We start from the raw sequence: 24,138 nt of genomic DNA, 5'->3' as shown, positions 1-24,138 counted from the left end.
GATGCACGTGCACCCGGCGATTACGTGCGCCGGAACAGGCAGAACCGGAAGCTGAGCGCAACGCCACTTCCGGGGACGCCCTCGCCGACGGTGCCTGGAGGTGTTGGCGGCCATTTTGATTGGAATCGCGCCCTGTTCCCTTGGTTACGGATTTTTGCCCTGGCTCTTTCCCGGAATTACAGGTGCGAGGTAATACTTTTAAGTAACATTGGCCGGGTGTGGTGGCTCACGCCTGTAATTCCAGGATTTTGGGAGGCCTAGACGGGCGGATCACCTGATACCAGGAGTTCGAGACCAGCCTGGCCAACATGGCGAAACCCCGTCTCTACTAAAAATACAAAAATTAGCCGGTCGTGGTGGCGGGCGCCTGTAACCCCAGCTACTCGGGAGGCTGAGGCAGGGAGAATTGCTTGAACCCGGGAGGGGGAGGTTGCAGTGAGCCGATATCGCGCCACTGCAAAATCCGGCCTGGGCGACAGAGCGAGACTCCTTCTCAAAAAAAAAAAAAGTAACATAGACTCTCACAGTATGATGTACACGCTAGTTGTATACTTGGAGTCAGGTATTCAGAAGCCAGATTTTATTCTTCAGGGAATCCCAGGATGCTAGAAAGGTTGATTGCACGGTAGGTACTCACATAATCACTAAAAACATTAATGTGAAATGGGCACTATTGACAACTGTGCGATCAGCGTGACAGAGTTTGTCTATCACAGTTGCCCAGTACATAAAATATGCGCAGAAAAGGTACTGCTGATCGTGATTTTTTCCCCAGTTTTTAAGTTACCACATAATTCACATACCATAAAATTTACCCCTTTAAAGTGTACAATTCATTGGTTTTTCGTGTATTCACAAAGGTGTGCAAACATCACCACTAATTCCAGAATATTTAATCACCTCAAAAAGAACCCCCTCGACACACAAACCCAGTAGCGGTCCAAGCCCCACTTCCCCCTCCTGCCAGCCCTTGGCAACCAATAATCTACTTTATGTTCGGTGGATTTGCGTATTCTGAATATACATAAATGAATTCGTGCAACGTATGGCCTTTTGTGTCTGACTTCTTTCACTATCTGTTTTTGAGGTTCATACATGTTGTAGCATGGATCAGTACTTCCATTTTGTTAGCACTGAATAATATTGCTTTGTATGGATATACCACATTTTCTTTATCTGTTCGTCAACCTAGGTACTTTTTTTTTTTTTCCGACGTAGTCTTGCTCTGTCGCCCAGGCTGAAGTGCAGTGGTGCGATCTTGGCTCACTGCACCCACCACCTCCCAGGTTCAAGCAGTTCTCCTGCCTCAGTCTCCCAAGTAGCTGGGATTACATGCACGCACCACCACACCTTGCTAATTTTTGTATTTTTTAGTAGAGACAAGGTTTCACCATGTTGGCCAGGCTGGTCTTACCTGAACTCCTGAGCTCAGGTAATCCACCCGCCTCAGCCTCTCAAAGTGCTAGGAATACAGGCGTGAGCTACTGTGCCTGGCCAGCTTATGTACATTTGAGTGGTTCCCATTTTTTGGCTACTGTGGATTATGCTGCTTTGTGTTTTTTTGTTTTGCTTTGCTTTGTTTTGTTTCTGAGACAGTCTCGCTCTGTCACACAAGCTGGAGTGCGGTGGTGCAATCTCAGCTTACTGCAACCTCCATCTCCCGGGTTCAAGCTATTCTAGTGCCTCAGCCTCCCAAGTAGCTGGGACCACAAGCGCGTGCCACCCCACCCAGCTGCTTTGAATATTATTTTCCAAATTTTGTGTGGACATATGTTTTCAGTTCTCTAGGAGTAAAATTGCTGGGTCATATGCTAACTCTTAAGTGTAACATTTTGAGGCACTGGTAAACTGTTTTCCAAAGCACCTGCACCACTTACATTTCCCATGAGCAATGTAAGAGGGTTTGGTATTAGTTTCCTATTTCTGTTGTAACAAATTACCACACATTTATTATTTTATTCTTCAGGAAGTCAGAAGTCTGAAATAGTTTTGCAGGTCTAAAACGAAGGCCAGGAGCCGTGGCTCATGCCTGTAATCCCAGCACTTTTCGGAGGCTGAGGTGGGCGGATCACGAGGTCAGGACATCAAGACTATCCTGGCTAACATGGTGAAACTCCATCTCTACTAAAAATACAAAAAATTAGCCAGGTGTGGTGGCACACCTGTAGTCCCAGCTACTTGGGAGGCTGGGGCAGGAGAATCACTTGAACGCGGGAGGTGGAGGTTTTGATAAGCCGAGATCGCACCACTGTACTCCAGCCTGGACAACAGAGTGAGACTGTGTCTCTTAAGTAAGTAAGTAAGTAAATAAATAAATAAATAAATAAATAAAATAAATCGAAGAAGTCAGTAGGACTACCTTCCACCTGGAGGCTTCAGGGTAGAATAGGTTTCTTGGCTTTTTCCAGCTTCTAGAGACTGTCTGCATATTTTGGCATTTCTCCATCTTCAGAGGTCATCAGTTGAACTTCTGCTTCCATTGTCACATCTTTTTCTGTGATGCTCTGACACTTCTAACTCCCTCTTAATAAAACGCTTGTGATTACATGGGCATCACCTGGATAATCCATGATAATCTGAAGATCCTTAATTGTATAGCAAATTCCTTCTGGGCATGTAAAGTAACATATTCACAGATACTTGGGGTTCTCAACATCTTTGGGCTGGGAGTTGAAGGAAGCATTATTCTATCTACCAAAAGTTCCAATTTCTCCACTCCTCACCAAAACTTAGCATTGTCCATCTGTTTTATTAAGCCGTCCTAATGGATATGAGTGCTGTCTCATTGTGATTTTCATTTCCCTGATGGCAAATAATGGTGAGCATGTTTTCATGTGCTGATTGATTACCCATTTTTATATCTTCTTTGGGAAAATGCCTATCCAAATCCTTTGCCCAGTTTTTAAATTGGGTTGTCCTTTTATTGTTGAGTTCTAATATTTTCTCATGTATTCTAGATATAAGTCCCTTACCTGATATATAATTTACAAATATTTTCTCCAATTTAGTAGGTTTTTTCATTCTCTTGTTAATGTCCTTTTGAGCACAGATCTTTTGAACTTTGTTCAAGCCCAGTTTACCTATTTTTTTTCTTTTGTTGCTTGTGCAGCGTATGCATTTTTTCCTTTTGTTGCCTGTGCCTATGGTATTGTGTCTAAGAAGCCATTCCCTATTCCAACATCACAAAGATTTGCCCCATGTCTTCTTTCAAACATTTTTAATTGTAGCTCTTATATTTAAGCCTTTGGTCCATTTTAATTTTGATATATGGTGTGAGATAGGGGTTCAACTTTATTCTTTTGTACGTGGATATCCAGTTGTCCCAGCATCATTTGTTGAAAAGATTATTCTTTCTCCATTGAATTGTCTTAGCATCCTTTTGCAATATCAGTTGACCATAATTGTAAGGATTTATTTCTGGACCCACAATTCTATTTAATTGATCTCTCTGGTTTTCATTATGCTAGTTCCACAACTTTGATTACCATATAGCATTGTAGTAAGTTTTGAAACTAAGAAATGTGACTTCTATGATTTTGCTCTTTTGCAAGATTGAATTTCCATATGAATTTTAGGGTCAATTTCTCAATTTCTGCAACAAAGGCAGCTTGGATTTTTCTTTTTTTTTTTTTTCTTTTTTTTTTTTTTTTTTTGAGATAGGGTCTCCCTTTGTCGCCCAGACTGGAGTGCAGTGGTGTGAACACAGCTCACTGCAGCCTTGACCTGCGCTCAAGCGGTCCTCTCACCTCAGCCTTCTGAGTAGCTGAGACCACAGGCATGCACCACCATGCCTGTGGTCTCACAGCCCAAAAATTTAAGAATTAACACCTCGCTAATTCTTAAACTTTTTGTAAAGATGGGGTCTCACGTTGCCCAGGCTAATCTCAAACTGCTGGGCTCAAGCAATCCCCTTGCCTCAGCCTCTCAAAGTGTTGGGATTATATACGTAAGCCACAGCACCCAGCCTGACTTATTTGCCTAGTTTGTTGAATGCTTTTTATGCTTTTTATCATGCAAGTGTGTTGGATTTTGTGTGTACTTTTTCTGCATCTATTGAGATGATCATGTGGTTTTGTCCTTTATTCTATTAACATTTTATATTACACTGATTTTCATATGTCCAACCAACCTTACATTCCTGGAATCAATCCTATTTGGTCATGGTGTATGATCCTTTTTATATGTTGGTGCGTTCAGTCTGTTGATATTTTGCTGAGGATTTTTGTGTCTATATTCATCATATTGGCCTGTAGTTTTCTAGTGGGAATCTTTGTTTGGCTTCGGTATTGGATTAGTACCGGCCTAATAGATTGAGATGGGATGTGTTCCCTCCTCTTCAGTTTTTTGGAAAAGTTTGTGATGTCTGCTGTTAAGTGGCAAGAATGGTGGTGATGTTAGTGAGATTTTGCAGATGTTATTGAGGATTTTTTTTTTTTTTTTTTTGAGATGGAGTCTCACTCTGTCGCCCAGGCGACAGTGTGCAGTGGTGTGATCTCGGCTCACTGCAACCTCTGCCTCCCAGATTCAAGCGATTCTCCTGCCTCAGCCTCCCTAGTAGCTGAGACTGCAGGTGCCCACCACAACGCCTGGCTAATTTTTGTATTTTTAGTAGAGACGGGGTTTCATCATATTGGCCAGGCTGGTCTCAAATTCCTGACCTTGTGATCCACCTGCCTCGGCCCCCCAAAGCCTGCACTGCACCCGGCTAAGAATCTTTTTTTTTTTCAGTAAACTTTATTAACCACTCATTATTATCAGAATACAAATAGGAGTACACTGCACAGTGAAGAATTTGCATAGCAAATGAATGACATGAACAAAATATTCAGAAGTGTCACACACTTAAATTGATTAATTCAAGTAATTGTTTTCGTGAAAATAATTTGTGAATGGCATGGTCCCTATCATTCTCCCCTTAATAACTTTTCAGTAACATGTTGTAAGATAAGTTAATACAATTGTATTTCATTTATCCTTAAATTGTAGTTGTTTTGATATATACATGTAATTTGGACTGGCCTCTTATGAAAAAATTAGTATTTAACAGTACACAATTACTAATCACCATTTTAAAAAATGTACGATACAGCTGAGTAAAAGTATAGAAAATATTATATTTTATAAATCTAAATATAGGTCAAGTTATTCTTGACAAATTCTTTGGAAAGAAGCTAATGCAAACAAATACTAGAGCAGCACCCCCTATAAGAAAGTACATGGTCCCTAGCACTTTGGGAGGCTGAGGCAGGCAGATCTCCTGAGGTCAGGAGTCCAAGACCAGCCTGGTCAACATGGTGAAACCCCGCCTCCACCAAAAACGCAAAAATCAGCCGAGCATGCTAGCAGAAGCCTGTAACCCCAGCCACCCAGGAGGCTGCAGCAGGACGGGCTAAGATTCTTCAAAATAGGGAGATTATCCTGGATTTTCCAGATGAGCACCAATCTAATGACAATGGACTTTATAAGAGGGAGGTAGAAGTTTAAGAGTCAGAGAAGGAAATGTGATAATGGAAGCAGAGGTCGGAGTGAGAGAGATAAGAGGTAATGCAGCTGGCTTTGAATATGGAGGAAGGAGCTACAAACCAAGGAATTCAGGCAGCCTCTAGAACCTGGAAAAAGCAAGGAAAGAGATTCTCTCCTGGAGCTGCCTGGAGCCCTACTAACATCTTGATTTTAGCCCCATAAGACTCGAACTTTTTTTTTTTTTTTTTTTTTTTTTTGAGATGGAGTCTTGCTCTGTTGCCTAGGCTGGAGTGTGCAATGGCATGATCTCAGCTCACTGCAACCTCTGCCTCCTGGGTTCAAGCAATCCTCCCACCTCAGCCTCCCAAGTAGCTAGGATTACAGGAATGGACAACCATGCCCAGCTAAATTTTTTTGTATTTTTAGTAGAGATGGGGTTTCACCATGTTGGCCAGGCCGGTCTCAAACTCCTGACCTCAAGTGATCTGCCTGCCTTGGCCTCCCAAAGTGCTGGGATTACAGGCGTTAGCCACCACGCCCAGCCTTGAACTAAGAATTTGACCTCCAGAACTGTAAGATAATAAATTGATGTTGGTTTAAGCCACTAAGTTTGTGGTGATTTGTTAACAGCAATAGTGGAAAATAATACAGTGCCCAAATGGGAGCATGAAATATGAGTACAAAATGAAATTTTCAAGACATGATAGTAAAAGAGATCTTATTTGGGATCTGAGAAAAGTAGAACCTCTACTATTTTGACCTTCTTATTAATGATACACAAGTATGGCCGGGCTCCGTGGATCACCCCTGTAATCCCAGCACTGGAAGGCCGAGGCAGGTGGACCTCCTAAGCTCAGGAATTCAAAACCAGCCTGAGCAACATGGTGCAACCCTGTCTCTACCAAAAAATACAAAACATTAGCTGGGTGTCGTGGCATGTGCCTGTGGTTCCAGCCACTTGGGAGGCTATGGTAGGGGGATCACTTTAGCCTGGGAGGCGGAGGTTGCAGTGAGCAGAGATCATGCCACTGCAGTCCAACCTTGGTGACAGTGTGAGACTGTCTCAAAAAAAAAAAAAAGCAGGTGTATGGCTGCCTTGAACCCATGTACTATCAGTAACTACCAGCTACAAATTGACATTAACAAAGGTGTATATTTACTTTGTACTGTATTAATAAAGTAAAATGTACTTGTAGACAATTTTATAAACAGCATTTTCTCATTCCACAAGGAAATAATGGTCAAAGTTATAAAATGTAGCAAATTCATCTCCAAAATCAATACAAACATTTCTGGAAGATAATTCCATGTAAACCTTAGACATATTAGGAAAGTTGAATATTTTCACTTAAGCTGTTGGAACAAGAGGAAATAAAAACAGATTCTAAAAAATTAAAAACTGCTGCTATACGAATAGAAAAGTATATATCGTCAATAGTTTCACTGAGCTGGCTGGCCACAAATTTATGATCTGCCATGCAGTACATAATGAATAAATAAGTGAACTTGCAAACATTTTGAGACAGAGTCTCGCTCTGTTGCCCAGGTTAGAGTGCAGTGGCACGATCTTGGCTCACTGCAACCTCCACCTCCTGGGTTCAAGCGATTTTCCTGCCTCAGCCTCCCAAGTAGCTGGGACTACAGGCGTGTATCACCACGCCTGGCTAATGTTTTTGTATTTGTAGTATAGACGGGGTTTCACCTTGTTAGCCAGGATGGTCTCGATCTCCTGACCTCATGATCCACCTGCCTTGACCTCCCAAAGTGCTGGGATTACAGGTGTGAGCCACCGTGCCCAGCCGCAAACATATTTTGTAATGGGCTTAAGGAATAATTCTCGGCCGGGCGCGGTGGCTCACGCCTGTAATCCCAGCACTTTGGGAGGCCGAGGCGGGCGGATCACAAGGTCAGGAGATCGAGACCACGGTGAAACCCCGTCTCTACTAAAAATACAAAAAATTAGCCGGGCGCGGTTGTGGGCGCCTGTAGTCCCAGCTACTCGGGAGGCTGAGGCAGGAGAATGGCGTAAACCCGGGAGGCGGAGCTTGCAGTGAGCCGAGATCGCGCCACTGCACTCCAGCCTGGGCGACAGAGCGAGACTCCGTCTCAAAAAAAAAAAAAAAAAAAAAGGAATAATTCTCCATGATGCACCTTAACAATACAGTCTTTTTTTTTTTTTTTTTTTGAGACAGGGTTTTGCTCTATTGCCCAGGCTGGAATGTAGTGGTATAGTCACAGCTCATTGCAGCCTTGACTTCCCTGGGCTCAGGTGGTCCTCCTACCTCAGCCTCCTGAGTAGCTGCAACTACAGGTGTGCAACACCACACCCAGCTAATTTTTATATTTTTTGTAGAGATGGGGTTTTGCCATGTTGTCCAGGCTGGTCTCAAACTCCTGGCCTCAAGGAATCTGCCTACCTCGACCTCGACCTCCCAAAGTGTTGGGATTACAGGCGTGAGCCACCGCGCCCAGGCAACAATATGATCCTTCTAAATTGAAAAGTATTATTTGTCAACAAAAGCAATCCACTGTATTTAGTGTCAAAAGTAGTACTTAGTGGGAGGCCGAGGCAGGCAGACGGCTTGAGCCCAGGAGCTCAAGACCAGCCTAGGCAACTGGCAAAACCCCTTCTCTATTTTTAAAAAATAATATTATTAATTTTTTTAAAAAGTAGTACTTAGTGTGATAACTATGCAGGGATTCTGGTTCTTTTTTTGTTTTGTTTTGTTTTGTTTTGTTTTTTGAGACGGAGTCTCGCTCTGTCGCCCAGGCTGGAGTGCAGTGGCGCGATCTCGGCTCACTGCAAGCTCCGCCTCCTGGGTTTACGCCATTCTCCTGCCTCAGCCTCCTGAGTAGCTGGGACTACAGGCGCCCGCCACCGCGCCCGGCTAATTTTTTGTATTTTTAGTAGAGACGGGGTTTCACCGTGGTCTCGATCTCCTGACCTTGTGATCCGCCCGCCTCGGCCTCCCAAAGTGCTGGGATTACAGGCGTGAGCCACCGCGCCCGGCCGGGATTCTGGTTCTAACATTAGCTTTTAGGTAATCCTAGTGAGTTACTAAGGCAATTAATGGCAAAGAAATTCATAAATGAAATTCTAGTCTCACAAAATATTATATAGTTAAAAAATAAGACTATTTTACTAAATTTGAAACACTTATAAATAGGTAAGGAGCTTAACACGTATGTTTTCATCAGAATTTAAGATTTTATTTTCCTCTCAACTTAAGGTAGAACTACACTATAGTGTAGATCACTTTCTTTGGCAAGATTACAAATCTCGGGAATATTTTATTTCTTTATACTTTTTTAATAGAGATGAGGTCTTGCTCTCTTGCCCAGGCTGGTCTTGAACTCCTAGTTTAAGCAGTCCTCCTGCTTTGGCCTCCCGAAGTGCTGGGATTACAGGCATGAGCCACCGTGCCTGGCCTACTCTTTAATATTTTTCATGTTTTCTAAAATACATATGTATCAGGCCGGGTGCGGTGGCTTATGCCTGTAATCCCAGCACTTTGGGAGGCCAAGGCAGGTGGATCACTTGAGGTCAGGAGTTGGAGACCAGCCTGGCCAACATGGTGAAACCCTGTCTTTCCTAAAAATACAAAAAATTAGCCAGGCATGGTGGTTCACGCCTGTAATTCCAGCTACATGGGAGGCTGAGGCAGGAGAATTGCTTGAACCCAGGAGGCAGAAGTTGCACTGAGCTGAGATCGTGCCACCGCACTCCAGTCTCGGCGACAGAGTGAAGACTGTCTCAAAAAATAAAAAAATAAAATACATATGTATCAATTAGTATTATGTTTGGCTATTACAGAGTGACCTAACAGAGAGCAGCTAATTTCCCTCTTTATATAAAAGAAGTCCAGAGGTAGAAAATGGCAATGCCTCAATGCCTTCTCTGCCTAAACATCAGCAATAGCTACAGGTTTGGAATGACACAATCACAGGACCCCAGTAAGCCTTGTGGAACGCAATCTGGCACCCAGCTCACTTAGTATTCCAGGATACAGAACAAAGGACAGCACAGCAACACAGCAGCATGAGACTTATTTCTGCAGGAGTCTTTATTCCAGCCTCCCAAGTGTCAGCTGAGGGGTAAAGAAACTAGATCATGGCCGGGCGCGGTGGCTCAAGCCTGTAATCCCAGCACTTTGGGAGGCCGAGACGGGCGGATCACAAGGTCAGGAGATCGAGACCATCCTGGCTAACACGGCGAAACCCCGTCTCTACTAAAAACACAAAAAATTAGCCGGGCGAGGTGGCGGCGCCTGTGATCCCAGCTACTCGGGAGGCTGAGGCAGGAGAATGGCGGGAACCCGGGAGGCGGAGCTTGCAGTGAGCTGAGATCTGGCCACTGCACTCCAGCCTGGGCGACAGAACGAGACTCCGTCTCAAAAAAAAAAAAAAAGAAAAAGAAACTAGATCATTTTGGATGGGTGCAGAAGCCATGAGGCTTAGAAGCTTTATGCTCCAGAAAAACCAATCCCTGTTGAAACAGTACATGAGTGTTGCTTCCAGAAATATTTGCAATAAGGAACACGACACTTAAGGAATTCCAAAGCCCATGTTTTCCAGTGGGCATTTGTAGTACGTGTTAGTCTTCCTGGTCCAAACAGTTTACCAATAAGGTGTCTGTTTTTTTTTTTTTTTTTTGAGACAAGGTTCTGCCACAGCTGTAGTACAGTGGCATGGTGTGATCTCGGGTCACTGCAACCTCCACCTCCTAGGCTCAAGCAATCCTCTTGCCTCAGCCTCCTAAGTAACTGGGACTACAGGCGCACACCACCATGCCCAGCTACTTTTGTTTTTTTATAGAGACAGGATTTTGCCATACCACTTAGGCTGGTCTCAAACTCCTGGATTCAAGTGATCCATCCATCTTGGCCTCCCAAAGTGCTGGGATTACAACTGTGAACCACCGCGCCCAGCTAAGGGCTCATTTTTAATCATAAACAATATTGCCTAATATTACAGCTGACATTCCATTATTACCTTGCCTAGTAGGTTTCCAGAGAAACAGTACTGAAAGCGAAATTCGAGGTCATTTAGACGGGAAAAATGAAAGGGTTTTATTAACCCTTTACTCATAGCAGTCCAGGGTAATCTCACAGTATCAAGACCCAGTCTTCTATATTGCTGCTCTGCCATTCTTGGCTTCTATTTCCAAAGTTACTTTGAAGTCCAAGAATCCTGCTGGATGGAGCTCTAGCTACCACATCCATGTTCCAGCAGGAACAGATGAGCCCACCTGCTTCCTTTTAAGCCTTTAAGTTTAAGGAAACGTCCCAGAAGCACCACTCAGCACTTGTTTTTTTTCTTCTTCTTCTTCTTTTTTTCCATCACTCAGCACTTCTTATTCCATGTCAATGCCAGAACTTAGTCATATGACCACATGTATCTGCTAGGAAAGCTAGGCACATTGCTAACCTGAATAAATTCTGGGATTCTGATACAAAGCAAAAAAAGGAGAACAGATAATTGGGTCAGGCAATGAGCATTCTCTCCTATACATACATACAGGGGGAACAATAAGCTGTCAGTAAAAACTGAGACTAAAAAAAGTCATAAATTATTAGCTGGGCATGGTGGCACATGCCTGTAATCCCAGCTACTTGGGAGGCTGAGGCGTGAGAATCGCTTGAACCTGGGAGGTGGAGGTTATGGTGAGCCAAGATCGTGCCACCGCACTCCAGCCTGGGCAACAAGAGTGACAGATTATCTCAAAAAAAGTAAAAAAATTAAAAAGTCATATAGACATTGGGAAGATTATGCTTATAATCATCTGCTTATTATTTGAAAATGCTTTTTATCAAGGTAAGTCATTTTCCAATTAAATATAAAACTTTTTGAAGAAAAAAATTCTTTGGGCCAGGCATGATGGCTCACACCTGTAATTATAGTACTTTGGCAAGGCAGGAGGATCACTTGAATTCACGAGTTTGAGACCAGCCTGGGCAACATGGCAAAACGCCATCTCTACAAAAAATACAAAAATAAGCTGGGTGTGGTCGCACACCCCTGTAGTCCCAGCTACTAGGGAGGCTGAGGTGGGAGGATGGCTTAAGCCCAGGAAGCGGAGGTTGCAGTGAGCCCAGATTGTGCCACTACACTAGAGCCTGGGTGATAGAGCCAGAACTTGGAAAAAAAAAAAAAAAATTATTCATCCTAGAACATTAGCTCTCTAATCTGTTAAAATAATTTTATCTCCACCAATTGTGAGATGTAATTAACATGAGGTATGTAACTTACTGGGACTAGGTTAAACTACAGGAAATTGCTGTTTTTTGTAGTTGGAAACAAATATTGGCAGTTTTACACAGCTCAACCTGTAACAAAGTATCAAAGGGTGTGAACAATTTACTTAAAAAATATAAATTAGCATAAGATTACTAAAACATAAGATTTAGTTTACTGCCATAATAAAATAACGAATACAGCTGAATTCCAATAATCTTTCTCAAGTGGGAAAGGAGCAAAATTACATCTGGAATATGTGGAATTGTTCCTTTATCCTTAAGCACTTCAAAATTCTTTTTCTCAATAAAATACTTATTGTAGTAGATTAAAAATAGCCCCAAAGATTTCCATGCCCTAATCTCTAGTATTAATGCCTGTGTATATTAAATGATCTAGCAAAAGAGACTTTGCAGATGGAATTAATGTTTTTTTTGTTTTTTTTTGAGACGGAGTCTCACTCTGTCACCCAGGCTGGAGTGCAATGGCGTAATCTCAGCTCACTGCAACCTCTGCGTCTTGGGTTCAAGCAATTCTCCTGCCTCGGCCTCCTGAATAGCTGGGATTACATGTGTGCACCACCACACCTGGCTAATTTTTGTATTTTTAGTAGAGACGGGGTTTCACCATGTTGGCCAGGCTGGTCTCAAACTCCTGACCTTGTGATCTGCCCGCCTCGGCCTCCCAATGTGCTGGGATTACAAGTGTGAGCCACTGCACCTGGCCAGAATTAATGTTATACAACTTCGGCAGGATGCAGTGGTTCACGCCTGTAATCCCAGCACATCGAGAGGCCAAGACAGGAGGATCACTAAAGCCCAGAAGTTCAAGACCAGCCTGAGCAACATAATGAGACTCCATCTCTTAAAAAAAAATTAAAAAGTAAAACAGCCTGGCATGGTGGTGCGTGCCTGTAGTCTCACCTACTCAGGAGGCTGAGGTGGAGGATGGCTTGAGCCTGGGAGTTCAAGGCTGCAGTAAGCTGTGGTCACGCCACTGCACTCCAGCCTGGGTGATGGAGTGAGACCCTGTCTCAAAGAAAAAAAAAAAAATTATCGACCTTAAAATAGGGAGATTATCCAAGTGGGCCCAGAGTAATCAGACAGACATTTAACAGTGGAAATGGAAGACCGAAGGGTAGGTCAGAGAGAGGGATGATGGAAGAAGTAACAGGAATGATTCAAAATGGGAGAGGGACTTCACCCACTATTGCAGGCTCTGAAGAAAAGGGGATCATGAGCCAAGGAACGAAGGCAGCCTTCAGAAGCTAGAAATGACCCTGAGCTAATGGACAACAAGGAAAGGAGACTTTGATCCTTTAACTGCAAAGCACTGAACTCTGCCAACAACTAAATAAACAAGGAAATGGATTTGCCCCCCAGCCCAAAACCTCCATAAAGGAATGCATTCCTGCCAGCACCTTGAATTTAGCCCAGGTAAGACCTGTGCCACACTTCTCACCTACAAAACTGTAAGACAGTACATTTGTGTTAAGTCACTGACTTTGTAGTAATTTTTGACAGCCTCCAAGGAAAACTTTATATACTTAATAAAACCTTGAATTTAAAGGACTCAGAAGGGTCCCTAAAGTCATTTAAAAATATTTCATTTTACTTATTTTTTGAGACAGGGTGTCACTGTGTCACCCAGGCGAGAGTACAGAGGCGCAAACACAGCTCACTGCAGCCTCGACTTCCAGTCCCAGGCCACCCTCCCAGGTCAACTGACAGTAGCTGGTACCATAAGCGCACGACACTGTGTCCAGCTAATTCTAAAAAAATTTTTTATAGAGATGGGACCTCCCTATGTTACCCAGATTGTCTCAAACTCCTAGGCTGCTCAAGTGATGCTCCCACCTCAGCTTCCCAAAGTGCTGAGATTACAGGTATGAACCACTGCACCCAGCCTAAACTATATTTTAAAAATCCAATTCATGTCTGGTCCCAAATGATTCTGGTAAAATAAGTTGTGTTATGACTGGATGTGTGTGTATAGCCGATAAAATACCAAAAAATGTTAAAAGACTGAAAGCTACACAGCAATTATTTTTATGTAAGAACTCTAAAAAGTTCTTGACAAGTTATGAGAAAAATTTCATCTAGGAGTGATTTCTAAGGCAGCATTTGAGTTTCCATAAAAACAGAACCTTCTGTCTCAGAAGGTATATCAATAAGAGGACCAGAATCTTCTATATCCAAGTGCATTGGTTTCTCCTGTTCACAACTCAGGTTTGAACTGTCGTTCATTTGAATCTCTTCCTCTTCCAATTCCAAAGATTTATCTGGGGCTGAGGCTGCCACTTCTTCGTCTTCATTTTCATGTAGAAAGCTACAAATCATGTTGGGTCGATAGGAGAAATCATTATCCTTTATTTGCAGCCATTCCACTCCACCTAATTTGGAAGGGATGAGAAATAAACCAAAAAGAAACAAAAAATGAATTTTAGTGAAGTATATTTTTATTTAATTTAAATCTCTATCATATGAATATATGTCAAACTGAAAGCCCAACATAAATCAAGGAATATGGTGTCTGTAACTACTGATAAAATATATTTTCCATCTTCTCTAGAGACCTTGGAATGCCTATTAGGTAGGTACCATCAAAATCACTACAAGTTATCAACCTCAATTACTATTCCATGCCTTTTTCCAGAGTTCAGTTCTCAGCTCATTATGAAATATAATTTGAGCACTCTCTGCCATCTTATGCCTTCAAGGAAACTTACCACTACCCTATAATTTTTTTTTTTTTTTTTTTTTTTTTTTTGAGACGGAGTCCCGCTCTGTCACCCAGGCTGGAGTGCAGTGGCGCGATCTCGGCTCACTGCAAGCTCCGCCTCCTGGGTTTACGCCATTCTCCTGCCTCAGCCTCCCGAGTAGCTGGGACTACAGGTGCCCGCCACCGCGCCCGGCTAGTTTTTTGTACTTTTTAGTAGAGACGGGGTTTCACCGTGTTAGCCAGGATGGTCTCGATCTCCTGACCTCGTGATCCAACCGTCTCGGCCTCCCAAAGTGCTGGGATTACAGGCTTGAGCCACCGCGCCCGGCCAATTTTTTTTTTTTTTTAAGACAAAGTCTCGCTCTGTCACCCAGGCTGGAGTGCAGCCACGATCTTGGCTCACTGCAACTTCCGCCCCCCAGTTCAAGCAATTCTTGTGCCTCAGCTCCCCAAGTAGCTGGGATTACAGGTGTGTGCCACCATGCCCGGCTAATTTTTTATTTCAATAGAGACGGAATTTCACCATGTTGGCTAGGCTGGTCTCGAACTCCTAACCTCAAGCCATCCACCCGCCTCACCTCCCAAAGTGCTGGGATCACAGGCATGACCCACTGCACCTAGTTATTAGTCTTTTTTCTTCCAATTCAGTTTCAACTACAGATGTTCATATTTTTTTCCTGCAATAACATCATTCTCCTAGTCAGCCAGGCTCAAAATCTTGAAGCTATCCTTTATTCTGTTATTTAGCATAATACTTAAAATAGAATGAATTTGATGTTCACTCATATTCGTCCGTGTCTGTTTCAATGTAATTTACTTCAGAATGCAAGTTCCTAGAAGGTAAGGGTCACACTTCCTCTCTGTTCTGTTTTACCTCCAGCATGGAGCTGTGTTTGGTAGCCAGCCTACAAGATGGTCCCCAATGATCTTCACCTTCCTGGTGTTCGTGCCCCTGTGTAGTCCTGTCCCACACTGAGTAAGATATTGTGGAAATGACAAGACTGTGACTTCTTTCTTTTTTTTTTTTTTTTTGAGACAGAGTCTCGCTTTGTCGCCCAGGCTAGAGTGCAATAGCGTGATCTCGGCTCACTGCAACCTCTGCCTACCGGGTTCAAGCAATTCTCCCACCTCAGTCTCCCGAGTAGCTGGGACTACAGGCATGTGCCACCACACCTGGCTAATTTTTTGTATTTTTAGTAGAGATGGGGGTCTCACCATGTTGGCCAGGCTGGTCTTGAACTCCTGACCTCAAGTGATCTGCCTGCCTTGACCTCCCAAAGTGCTGGGATTACAGGCATGAGCCACCGTGCCCAGCCAAGACTGTGACTTCTAAGTCTAGTTCATAAAAGACACTGTGGCTTCTACCTTGTTTTCATGGAATACTTTATCTGAGAGAAGCCAGCTGCTGTATCAGGAGGACATTCAAACAGTCCTGTGAGAACAACATGGCAAGGAACTGAGGCCTCCTGCCAACAACCAAAATAAATTTTGAATTGATTTTGATGAATAAGCCATTTTACAATCAGATTTCCAGCATTAGTCAAGCCTTCAGATGACTGCAGCCCAGATAACATTTTGACTGCAACCTTATTGGAGACCTGGAGCCAGAACCACCTACCTAAACTGCTCCCAAATTCCTGATTCACAGAAACTGTAAGGTACTGGTTTTCTGTTGTTGTTTTAAGCTGTTAAGTTTAGAGGTAATTTGTTATGCAGCAGTAGATAACTAATGCAGACTCGAATTGTTGGTTGCTCATTTATTTGACTAAACAAAACACCCAAATATTCCCAAAGATCTGTCAGATTATTAAAGACTACGAAGAGGAAACTCGTAACTTCCTTTAATAAGAATATCCCAATGATAGCTAAGCTTATGATACATGTCAGCCTTTTAAGTTTATTCTAGAACCTAGTACCACTTTCTTCCTATAATTATTACAAGGTGCCTAAAAAAGGGGATAGTTCAGGGATATACATAATAAGAACAAGGGTTTATTATATAGTTGTATATAGGTGATGTAATTAATTTTATAAGATCAATGTACCTTCAAATGTTTATTCCGTTAAGCTATAAATACTCATCATGAGAATCTTACTAGAGTTTCATATGTGTTATTGAGCAGTGAACTTTTAAACCATCAAATTATTGTTTTTTCAACTCCACAAACGTATGTCTACTTCAGGTGAAAGAAGCACTAGTCTAAAAGTCTCTAGTATGTGGTGACCAGCAAGTGAAGAAGAGTAAGTGGATGCAAATTAAGAACTCATGCCTGTAATCCTAACACTTTGGGAGGCTGAGGCAGGAGGATCACTTGAGTCCAGGAGGTTGAGACCAGCTGGGTAACATAGTAAGACCCTGTCTCTATTTAAAAAAAAAAAAAAGGTTGGGTGCAGTGGCTCACACCTGTAATCCCAGCACTTTGGAAAGCTGAGGTGGGCAGATCACATGAGATCGGGAGTTCGAGACCAGCCTGACCAATATGGAGACACTCCATCTCTCTACTAAAATTACAAAATTAGCTGGGCGTGGTGGTGCATGCCTGTAATCCCAGCTACTCAGGAGGCTGAGGCAGGAGAATCACTTGAACCTAGGAGGCGGAGGTTGCAGTGAGCTAAGATCGCACCACCCCACTCCAGCCTGGGCAACAAGAGCAAAACTCGTCTCCAAAAAATAAAATAAGATAAAGAAACCCTGTCTCTACTAAAAATTAGCCAGGCGTGGTGGTGGGTACCTGTAATCCCAGCTACTCAGGAGGCTGAGGCAGGAGAATCACTTGAACCCGGGAGGCAGAGGTTGCAGTGAGCTGAGATCACGCCACTGCACTCCAGCCTGGGGGACAGAGTAAGACTCTGTCTCCAGAAAAGAAAAAAAGAAAAACATCAGAAGAAAAAGAAAGCCTGGGCACAGTGGTCTCTACAGGAGTTCGAGACCAGCCTGGGCAACATGGCGAGACTCCATCTCTACTAAAAATACAAAGAAGGATGGGTGCGGTAGCTCACGCCTATAATCCCAGCACTTTGGGAGGCTAAGGCAGGCAGATCACAAAGTCAGTTCCAGACCAGCCTGACCAACATGGTGAAACCCTGTTTCTACTAAAAATACAAAAATTAGCTGGGCATGGTGGCATGTGCCTGTAGTCTCAGGTACTCACAAGGCTGAGGCAAGAGAATTGCTTGAACCTGGGAGGTGGAGGCTGCAGTGAGCAGAGATCACGCCACTGTACTCCAGCCTGGGCGATGGAGTGAAACTCCATCTCAAAAAAAAGAAAAAACAAAAACAAAAACAAAACAGCCAGGCATGGTGGAACATGCCTGTGGTCCCAACTACTGGGGAGGCTGAGGTAGGGGGATGGGGGGCAGAGGTCACAGTGAGCCGACATTGCACCACTGCACTCCAGCCTGGGTGACAGAGTGAGACCCTGTCTCAAATAAAATAATTAGGCCGGGCGCGGTGGCTCAAGCCTGTAGTCCCAGCACTTTGGGAGGCCGAGACGGGCGGATCACGAGGTCAGGAGATCGAGACCATCCTGGCTAACACAGTGAAACCCCGTCTCTACTAAAAAAATACAAAAAACTAGCCGGGCGCGGTGGCAGGTGCCTGTAGTCCCAACTGCTCGGGAGGCTGAGGCAGGAGAATGGCATAAACCCGGGAGGCGGAGCTTGCAGTGAGCTGAGATCCGGCCACTGCACTCCAGCCTGGGCGGTAGAGCGAGACTCCGTCTCAAAAAAAAAAAAAAATAAATAAAATAAAATAAAATAAAATAAAATAATTAAATAATAATAATAATAAAAACGAGACTGATACGCCGGGCGCGGTGGCTCACGCCTGTAATCCCAGCACTTTGGGAGGCCGAGGCGGGCGGATCACAAGGTCAGGAGATCGAGACCACGGTGAAACCCCGTTTCTACTAAAAATACAAAAAATTAGCCGGGCGCGGTGGTGGGCGCCTGTAGTCCCAGCTACTCAGGAGGCTGAGGCAGGAGAATGGCGTGAACCTGGGAGGCGGAGCTTGCAGTGAGCTGAGATTGCGCCACTGCACTCCAGCCTGGGCAACAGAGCGAGACTCTGTCTCAAAAAAAAAAAAAAAACGAGACTGATGACTAACAATTGTGGTCCTAGAGTCTCCCCCACATTTAAAGCTAGCTTTTGGCCAGGGGCGGTGGCTCATGCCTGTAATCCCAGCACTTTGGGAGGCTGAGGCAGGTTGATCATCTGAAGTCAGGAGTTCAAGACCAGCCTGGCCAACATGGCAAAACCCTGTCTCTAATAAAAATACAAAAATCATTCAGGTGTAATGGTGCATGCCTGTAATCCCAGCTACCTGTAATCCCAGCTACTCGGGAGACTGAGGCAGGAGAATCACTTGCACCCAGGAGGCGGAGGTTGCAGTGAGCCAAGATGGCTCCACTATACTCTAGCCTGAGTGACAGAAAGAGACTGTCTTTAAAAAAAAAAAAAAAAAGCCAGGCGCGGTGGCTCACGCCTGTAATCCCAGCACTTTGGGAGGCCGAGGCGGGCGGATCACAAGGTCAGGAGATCGAGACCACGGTGAAACCCCGTCTCTACTAAAAATACAAAAAATTAGCCGGGCGCGGTGGTGGGCGCCTGTAGTCCCAGCTACTCAGGAGGCTGAGGCAGGAGAATGGCGTGAACCTGGGAGGCGGAGCTTGCAGTGAGCCGAGATCGCGCCACTGCACTCCAGCCTGGGCAACAGAGCGAGACTCCGTCTCAAAAAAAAAAAAAAAAAAAAAAAAGCCAGCTTTTTCCAGCTGTGAGCCTGTTGAAAGCTGCTGCAACTGCCAAAAGTTTCCAAGGAATTTCAGCTTGGGAATTGAGAACTATTGTGATCATATCCACTTTGCTTACAAGGAAGTTTTTTCCCCCCACACATCAGACAGGTAATATGCTGACATCATAACAAGGTTTGAGGGAGGCACATCTTATACATGAATGTAAAAACATAATCATCATGCTTATGAACTACAAAAAGGTACAAGGAAGTTTTTAATTAAAGAGGGTAGGGGGGAAGGAGAAGAGAGAGAGAAGCACTACTGAATTCCCTAGGGCTTAGATATCAAGTTTCTTCAAAAAGTCCTCAGTCATTTCCAATGCCAAGCAGATAAAAGATTTCTACGTCCCCAGTGCCCTCAGCTATATGAGCGTTCAACTGAATTTTAACTCTATGCTTGGTACTTTACATGGAGCACCCTCCATTTTAATATATTAAACATATTATGAGGCCAGGCACAGTGGCTCACACCTGTAATTGCAGCACTTTGTAGGCTGGATCACTTGAGGTCAGGAGTTTGAGACCAGCCTGGCCAACATGGTAAAATCCGGTCTCTACTAAAAAAATTAGCCAGGCGTGGTGATGGGTGCCTGTCATCCCTGTTGCTCAGGAGGCTGGGGCAAGAGAATTGCTTGAGCCCAGGAGGCGGAGGTTGCAGTGAGCCGATATTGTGCCAGTGCACTCCAGCTCGGGTGACAGAGCAAGACTCTGTCTGAAAAAAACAAACAAACAAAAATCATGTATAGTTATTACTAAAAAGTACAAGGAGTGTCCTGGCATCAATGTACCACTGTCAAAGCCAGTACTGGATCACCTATTTTCAGAGAATAAGGGAACTAACCTATGTTTTCTTCTCCTTCCTTCTTCTCTGTCAGAAGAGTTCTTGTCATGCTGAGCTTCTTCATTGTATGACATTTATATTTTAGCACTGTTTTATTATTGCCTTCTGTATCAGCTAGAACAGAAATGAACTCCATTATTATACTGCTTGTGCTATCAAATAAAACAAAGATGAAGCCTTAATAATTCCAGTGTAGGGAGTCAGATTAAACTACTTCCTGTCAAGACAGTGTAGTAAATTCAAGGTATAACTCATCCCTCCTGCTCCAAGCATAGAAAAATAACAGATAAAATACATTAACAGGCCAGGCACAGTGGCTCATGCCTGTAATCCCTGCACTTTGGGAAGCCGAGGCAGGTGGTTCACCTGAGGTCAGGAGTTCGAGACCAGCCTGGCCAACATGATGAAACCCCCGTCTCTACTAAAAGTACAAAAAATTAGCTGGGCATGGTGGCACATGCCTGTAATCCCAGCTATTTGGGCGGCTGAGACAGGAGAATTGCTTGAACCCAGGAGGCGGAGATTGCAGTGAGCAGAGATTGTGCCACTGCACTCCAGCCTGGGCAACAAGAGCAAAACTCTTGTCTCAAAAAAAAAAAAAAAAAAAAAAAACATTAACAATTGAAAGTACAACTGGATTCAAAAGTAACAAACATCTTCAGAGGTCAGAAACACAAAGTTATGAGTGCGATTAAACCCACAGGTCTAACAGGCTTCATCCTTGAAGTAGAAATTGGGGCCAGGAATTTTACCCTATAGCGTATTGGGATCTAAAATTCTACCACTCAAATGAAGGACCAAAGTCAGACTTACTACCTGAAGCCAAAGTGTGGAGTAGGGACATTCTCAATCACGACAGGCTGAGAAAAAAAATTGCTGCCAACCTGCTGCCTGGAGTTGAAACTTTCAGAAAACTCTATGCCTAGGCAGGAGGGAAGATGAGGCCCTTGAGCCAAGGATACGAAGCACAGACACTTCCATACATTGCTACTGTGAGTGTAAATTGATATCATACTTTAGAAAGTAGGCTGCTCTGCCTGTGAAGTAGCCCTTCTTTTATTCCTTGGCCAGGAGCAGTGGCTCACACCTGTAATCTTTTTGAGAGGATCCCTTTGAGAGGCCGAGGCAGGCAGGTCACTTGAGGTCAGGAGTTTGAGACCAGCCTGGCCAACATGGTGAAACCCCGTCTCTACCAAAAATACAAAAATTACCTGGGCGTGGTGACAGGCGCCTGTAATCCCAGCTACTCAGGAGGCTGAGGCAGGAGAATTGCTTGAACCTACCAAGTACAGGAGGCTGCAGTGAGCCAAGATCATGCCACTGCACTCTAGCCTGGGTGACAGAGTAAGACTCTGTCTCCAAAAAAAAAAAAAAAATTCAGGAGAGTGATGATCTCTGAAGACAGAGGGAGAGAAATAAGTTTGGAAATGGAGAGAAGGACTTCAAATGTATCTGGAATGGGTTTGTTTTTGACACATAGTCTAGCTCTGTTGCCCAGGCTGGAGTGCAGTGGTACGATATCGGTTCACTGCAACCTCCACCTCCCCGGTTCAAGCAATCCTCATACCTCAGTCTCCCAAGTAGCTGGGAGGCACATGCCACCATACACAGCTAATTTTTGTATTTTTAGTAGAAATGGGGTTTTGCCATGTTGGCCAGGCTGGTCTCGAACTCCTGGCCTCAAGTGATCTGCCTGCCTTGGCCTCCCAAAGTGCTGGGATTACAGGATTAAGCCACCTGGCCCAGCCTGGCATGTTTTTTTTTAAACTATAATCTGCGTCACATTTGGGAAAATGGTAGGATATGATACAGCTAGACAATGGATACATGAGATATTTAATGTTTATTATGCTTAAGTATGATTGAAATAGTTCATATTAAAAAGGGCTGGGCTAGTAATCACTTACCATGTTCAACATTTTCTTCAAATATAACACAGGTCCCAAGAGTGTCTACAGAAAAATACAAATTGTTGAGAAGAGCTACCATCTCTGAAAGGCCCATATCAGAAAGAGTTCCATCTATCTGACATCCTCCTACCTTCATACTCCCCAGCAAAGACACAGCTGTCCACTTGCAGAATGGGCCTCTCAGTGTCAATGCCCTACAACAGAATAAAGGATCAGAAAAAAAACATGATTAGAAAAAGGCTTCAACATTATAACCTTGCTACCAAGGAAACTAATCTCCAAAACTGGGGAAACTCTAGAGCATCTTGTCCTACCAAGTACAGGATAAACTACAATTGCTCTGATCACAGCAGCTACAACTTGAAGACTACTTAATTCATACTCAAGTAACAAGGTCTATTTCAATCAGCATCTTCTTCAAGAGTAAGCTAAGAACAGAGGAAGTTTTGTCAACAGTAGTGCAAAGAGTCTATCTATCTGTCATCTATCTATTTTTTGAGACAGTGTCTAGCTCTGTCACCCAGGCTGGAATGCAGTGGCATGATCATGGCTCACTGCAGCCTTGACCACGAGGGTTCAGGCAATCCTCCCACCCCAGCCTCCTGAGCAGCAGGGACCACAGGAGCATGCCACCATGCCCAGCTAATTTATTATTTTTTTTTATTTTTATTTTTTGAGATGGAGTTTTGCCCTTTGTTGCCCAGGCTGGAGTGCAGTGGCGCGATTTCGGTCCTGCAACCTCCGCCTCCAGGGATCACGCGGTTCTCCTCTCTCAGCCTCCCGAGTAGCTGGGATTACAGGCGTCCACCACCATCCTCGGCTAATTTTTGTATTTTAGTAGAGATGGGATTTCACCATGTTGGCCAGGCTGGTCTCCAACTCCTGACCTCGTGATCCATCCACCTCGGCCTCCCAAACTGTTGGGATTACAGGCGTGAGCCACCGCGCCCAGCCATTTATTGTTATTATTATTGTAGAGAGGGGGTCTCGCTATGTTGCCCAGGATGGTCTCCAATTCCTGGGCTCAAGTGATCCTCCCACCTCTGCTGAGATTATAGGAGTGCTGAGATTATAGGAATATATGTACTGTTCCATATCACAATGTTACTTCCTCCAAATCTGTAACTTTCTCTTCAGCCACACATTCAAACAAGCAAGCAAAGTTAGCCATTTTCTCCTATCTGCTCCCATAGTACCCCTGTACTTTTACATTACACTTAATTATATATTAATTAATTATACTTAGTGTACTTCTTATCCTTAGAGTTCACTGCTTTGTAAGGTGAAATAAATATATCAATACTTGTGGACAGGTATTTCACCATTCTTGTTTTACATTTAAGAAACTCTAGAACAATCCCCCCAAGTCTAGAAAACTCACCAAAACCTTGCATTTATTTTGACATTTTGAGAGAAAGTCTGAATCAATAATTCCTGATAATTCCACCAGAACCAACTGCTCCTGGTGAAAGAAAGAGGGGTTAATTAACATGCTAGCACGCGAGCGGGCAAGAGGGAGCAATTAGCAAAAGAAGCCAAAAATCCCACCTTTGTGAAAACAGGACTCTGTTTTCAGCAAGAGGAAACGACGCTACCTAAGGTAACTTCCCGGTACTTCCCATCCTAAGTACGGGGTGACGATTAGGGCTCAGGTCCCAAGCTGCCCGGCTCCGCGTGCCCAGGAGCAAGAAGCCGGTGAGGAGCGTCGGGGCCTCCCTCCCGCCCGCAGCTCCCCGACTCCCTTCCCCACACACGGCCAGCACAGGTATCACCGCCACTGCGGTGCAGGCTTTCGGCGTAGCGCTTACTACCTCCTCTTCCTCCTCTTCTCTGTCTTCCAGACCCCGCTCGTCGGCCGCCGCCATGGTCCCTTGGCGCTTCGCCTCCTAGTCACTGGCCACGCCCGCCCGGAGCCGCCATCTTGAGTGCGGGCAGCAGCTCCTACGCGGAGCAGCTCACTGGGTTCCTGCCACTCCGCTCCTCGCCGCGCAAACCGCTCCTGCCAGAACTCAAGATGTCGGCTTCCGGTGGGCGGGTGGCTACGGGCGCCGAGAGCGCTGGTGCTCGCGTGGAGACTCGCAACGGCCCACTCCTTGCTTAGTGACTGAAAGCGGGGGCGGGGGCTAGGCTGCTGTAGGCAGCGGAGCGCTGTCGGTCACGCAAGACAGGCCCTGCGATC

The 24,138-nt window shown here is 44.4% G+C and overlaps 1 protein-coding gene, 2 long non-coding RNA genes and 1 other non-coding gene across 7 annotated transcripts; 2 read left to right on the top strand and 2 right to left on the bottom strand.

Moving 5' to 3' along the window:
- Positions 1 to 71: 71 nt before the first annotated feature.
- On the top strand, positions 72 to 23,265 carry LOC144340263 (uncharacterized). 2 transcript variants are annotated; one of them, XR_013416161.1, is made up of 4 exons: positions 72 to 182; positions 12,913 to 13,133; positions 15,299 to 16,076; positions 21,989 to 23,265. It is a non-coding gene; the product is annotated as an uncharacterized LOC144340263 (long non-coding RNA). The 2 variants fall into 2 exon arrangements; XR_013416162.1 differs by having other exon boundaries at positions 72 to 189.
- On the top strand, positions 9,321 to 11,457 carry LOC144340264 (uncharacterized). The gene is made up of 2 exons (XR_013416163.1): positions 9,321 to 9,558; positions 9,873 to 11,457. It is a non-coding gene; the product is annotated as an uncharacterized LOC144340264 (long non-coding RNA).
- GTF3C6 (general transcription factor IIIC subunit 6) lies at positions 13,730 to 23,892 on the bottom strand. 3 transcript variants are annotated; one of them, XM_001087346.5, is made up of 6 exons: positions 23,771 to 23,892; positions 23,341 to 23,421; positions 22,090 to 22,153; positions 21,957 to 22,001; positions 20,050 to 20,163; positions 13,730 to 14,089 (listed from the first exon to the last, which is right to left on the bottom strand). In XM_001087346.5, exons 1-6 carry the CDS (start codon positions 23,822 to 23,824, stop codon positions 13,809 to 13,811), a joined length of 639 nt encoding a protein of 212 aa, XP_001087346.2. In that variant the 5' UTR covers positions 23,825 to 23,892; the 3' UTR covers positions 13,730 to 13,808. The 3 variants fall into 3 exon arrangements, with proteins under 3 accessions (XP_001087346.2, XP_028702866.2, XP_028702865.2); XM_028847033.2 differs by lacking the exon at positions 20,050 to 20,163; XM_028847032.2 differs by lacking the exon at positions 21,957 to 22,001.
- LOC114677906 (small nucleolar RNA U13) lies at positions 19,308 to 19,411 on the bottom strand. Its single transcript, XR_003729332.1, has one exon. It is a non-coding gene; the product is annotated as a small nucleolar RNA U13 (small nucleolar RNA).
- Positions 23,893 to 24,138: the final 246 nt, after the last annotated feature.

The sequence above is a fragment of the Macaca mulatta genome, chromosome 4 (genome assembly GCF_049350105.2).
Source record: "Macaca mulatta isolate MMU2019108-1 chromosome 4, T2T-MMU8v2.0, whole genome shotgun sequence".
Lineage (NCBI taxonomy): Eukaryota > Metazoa > Chordata > Mammalia > Primates > Cercopithecidae > Macaca > Macaca mulatta.
The sequence above is the reverse complement of the archived record's forward strand: the minus strand, read 5'-3'. Positions and strand labels throughout refer to the sequence as shown.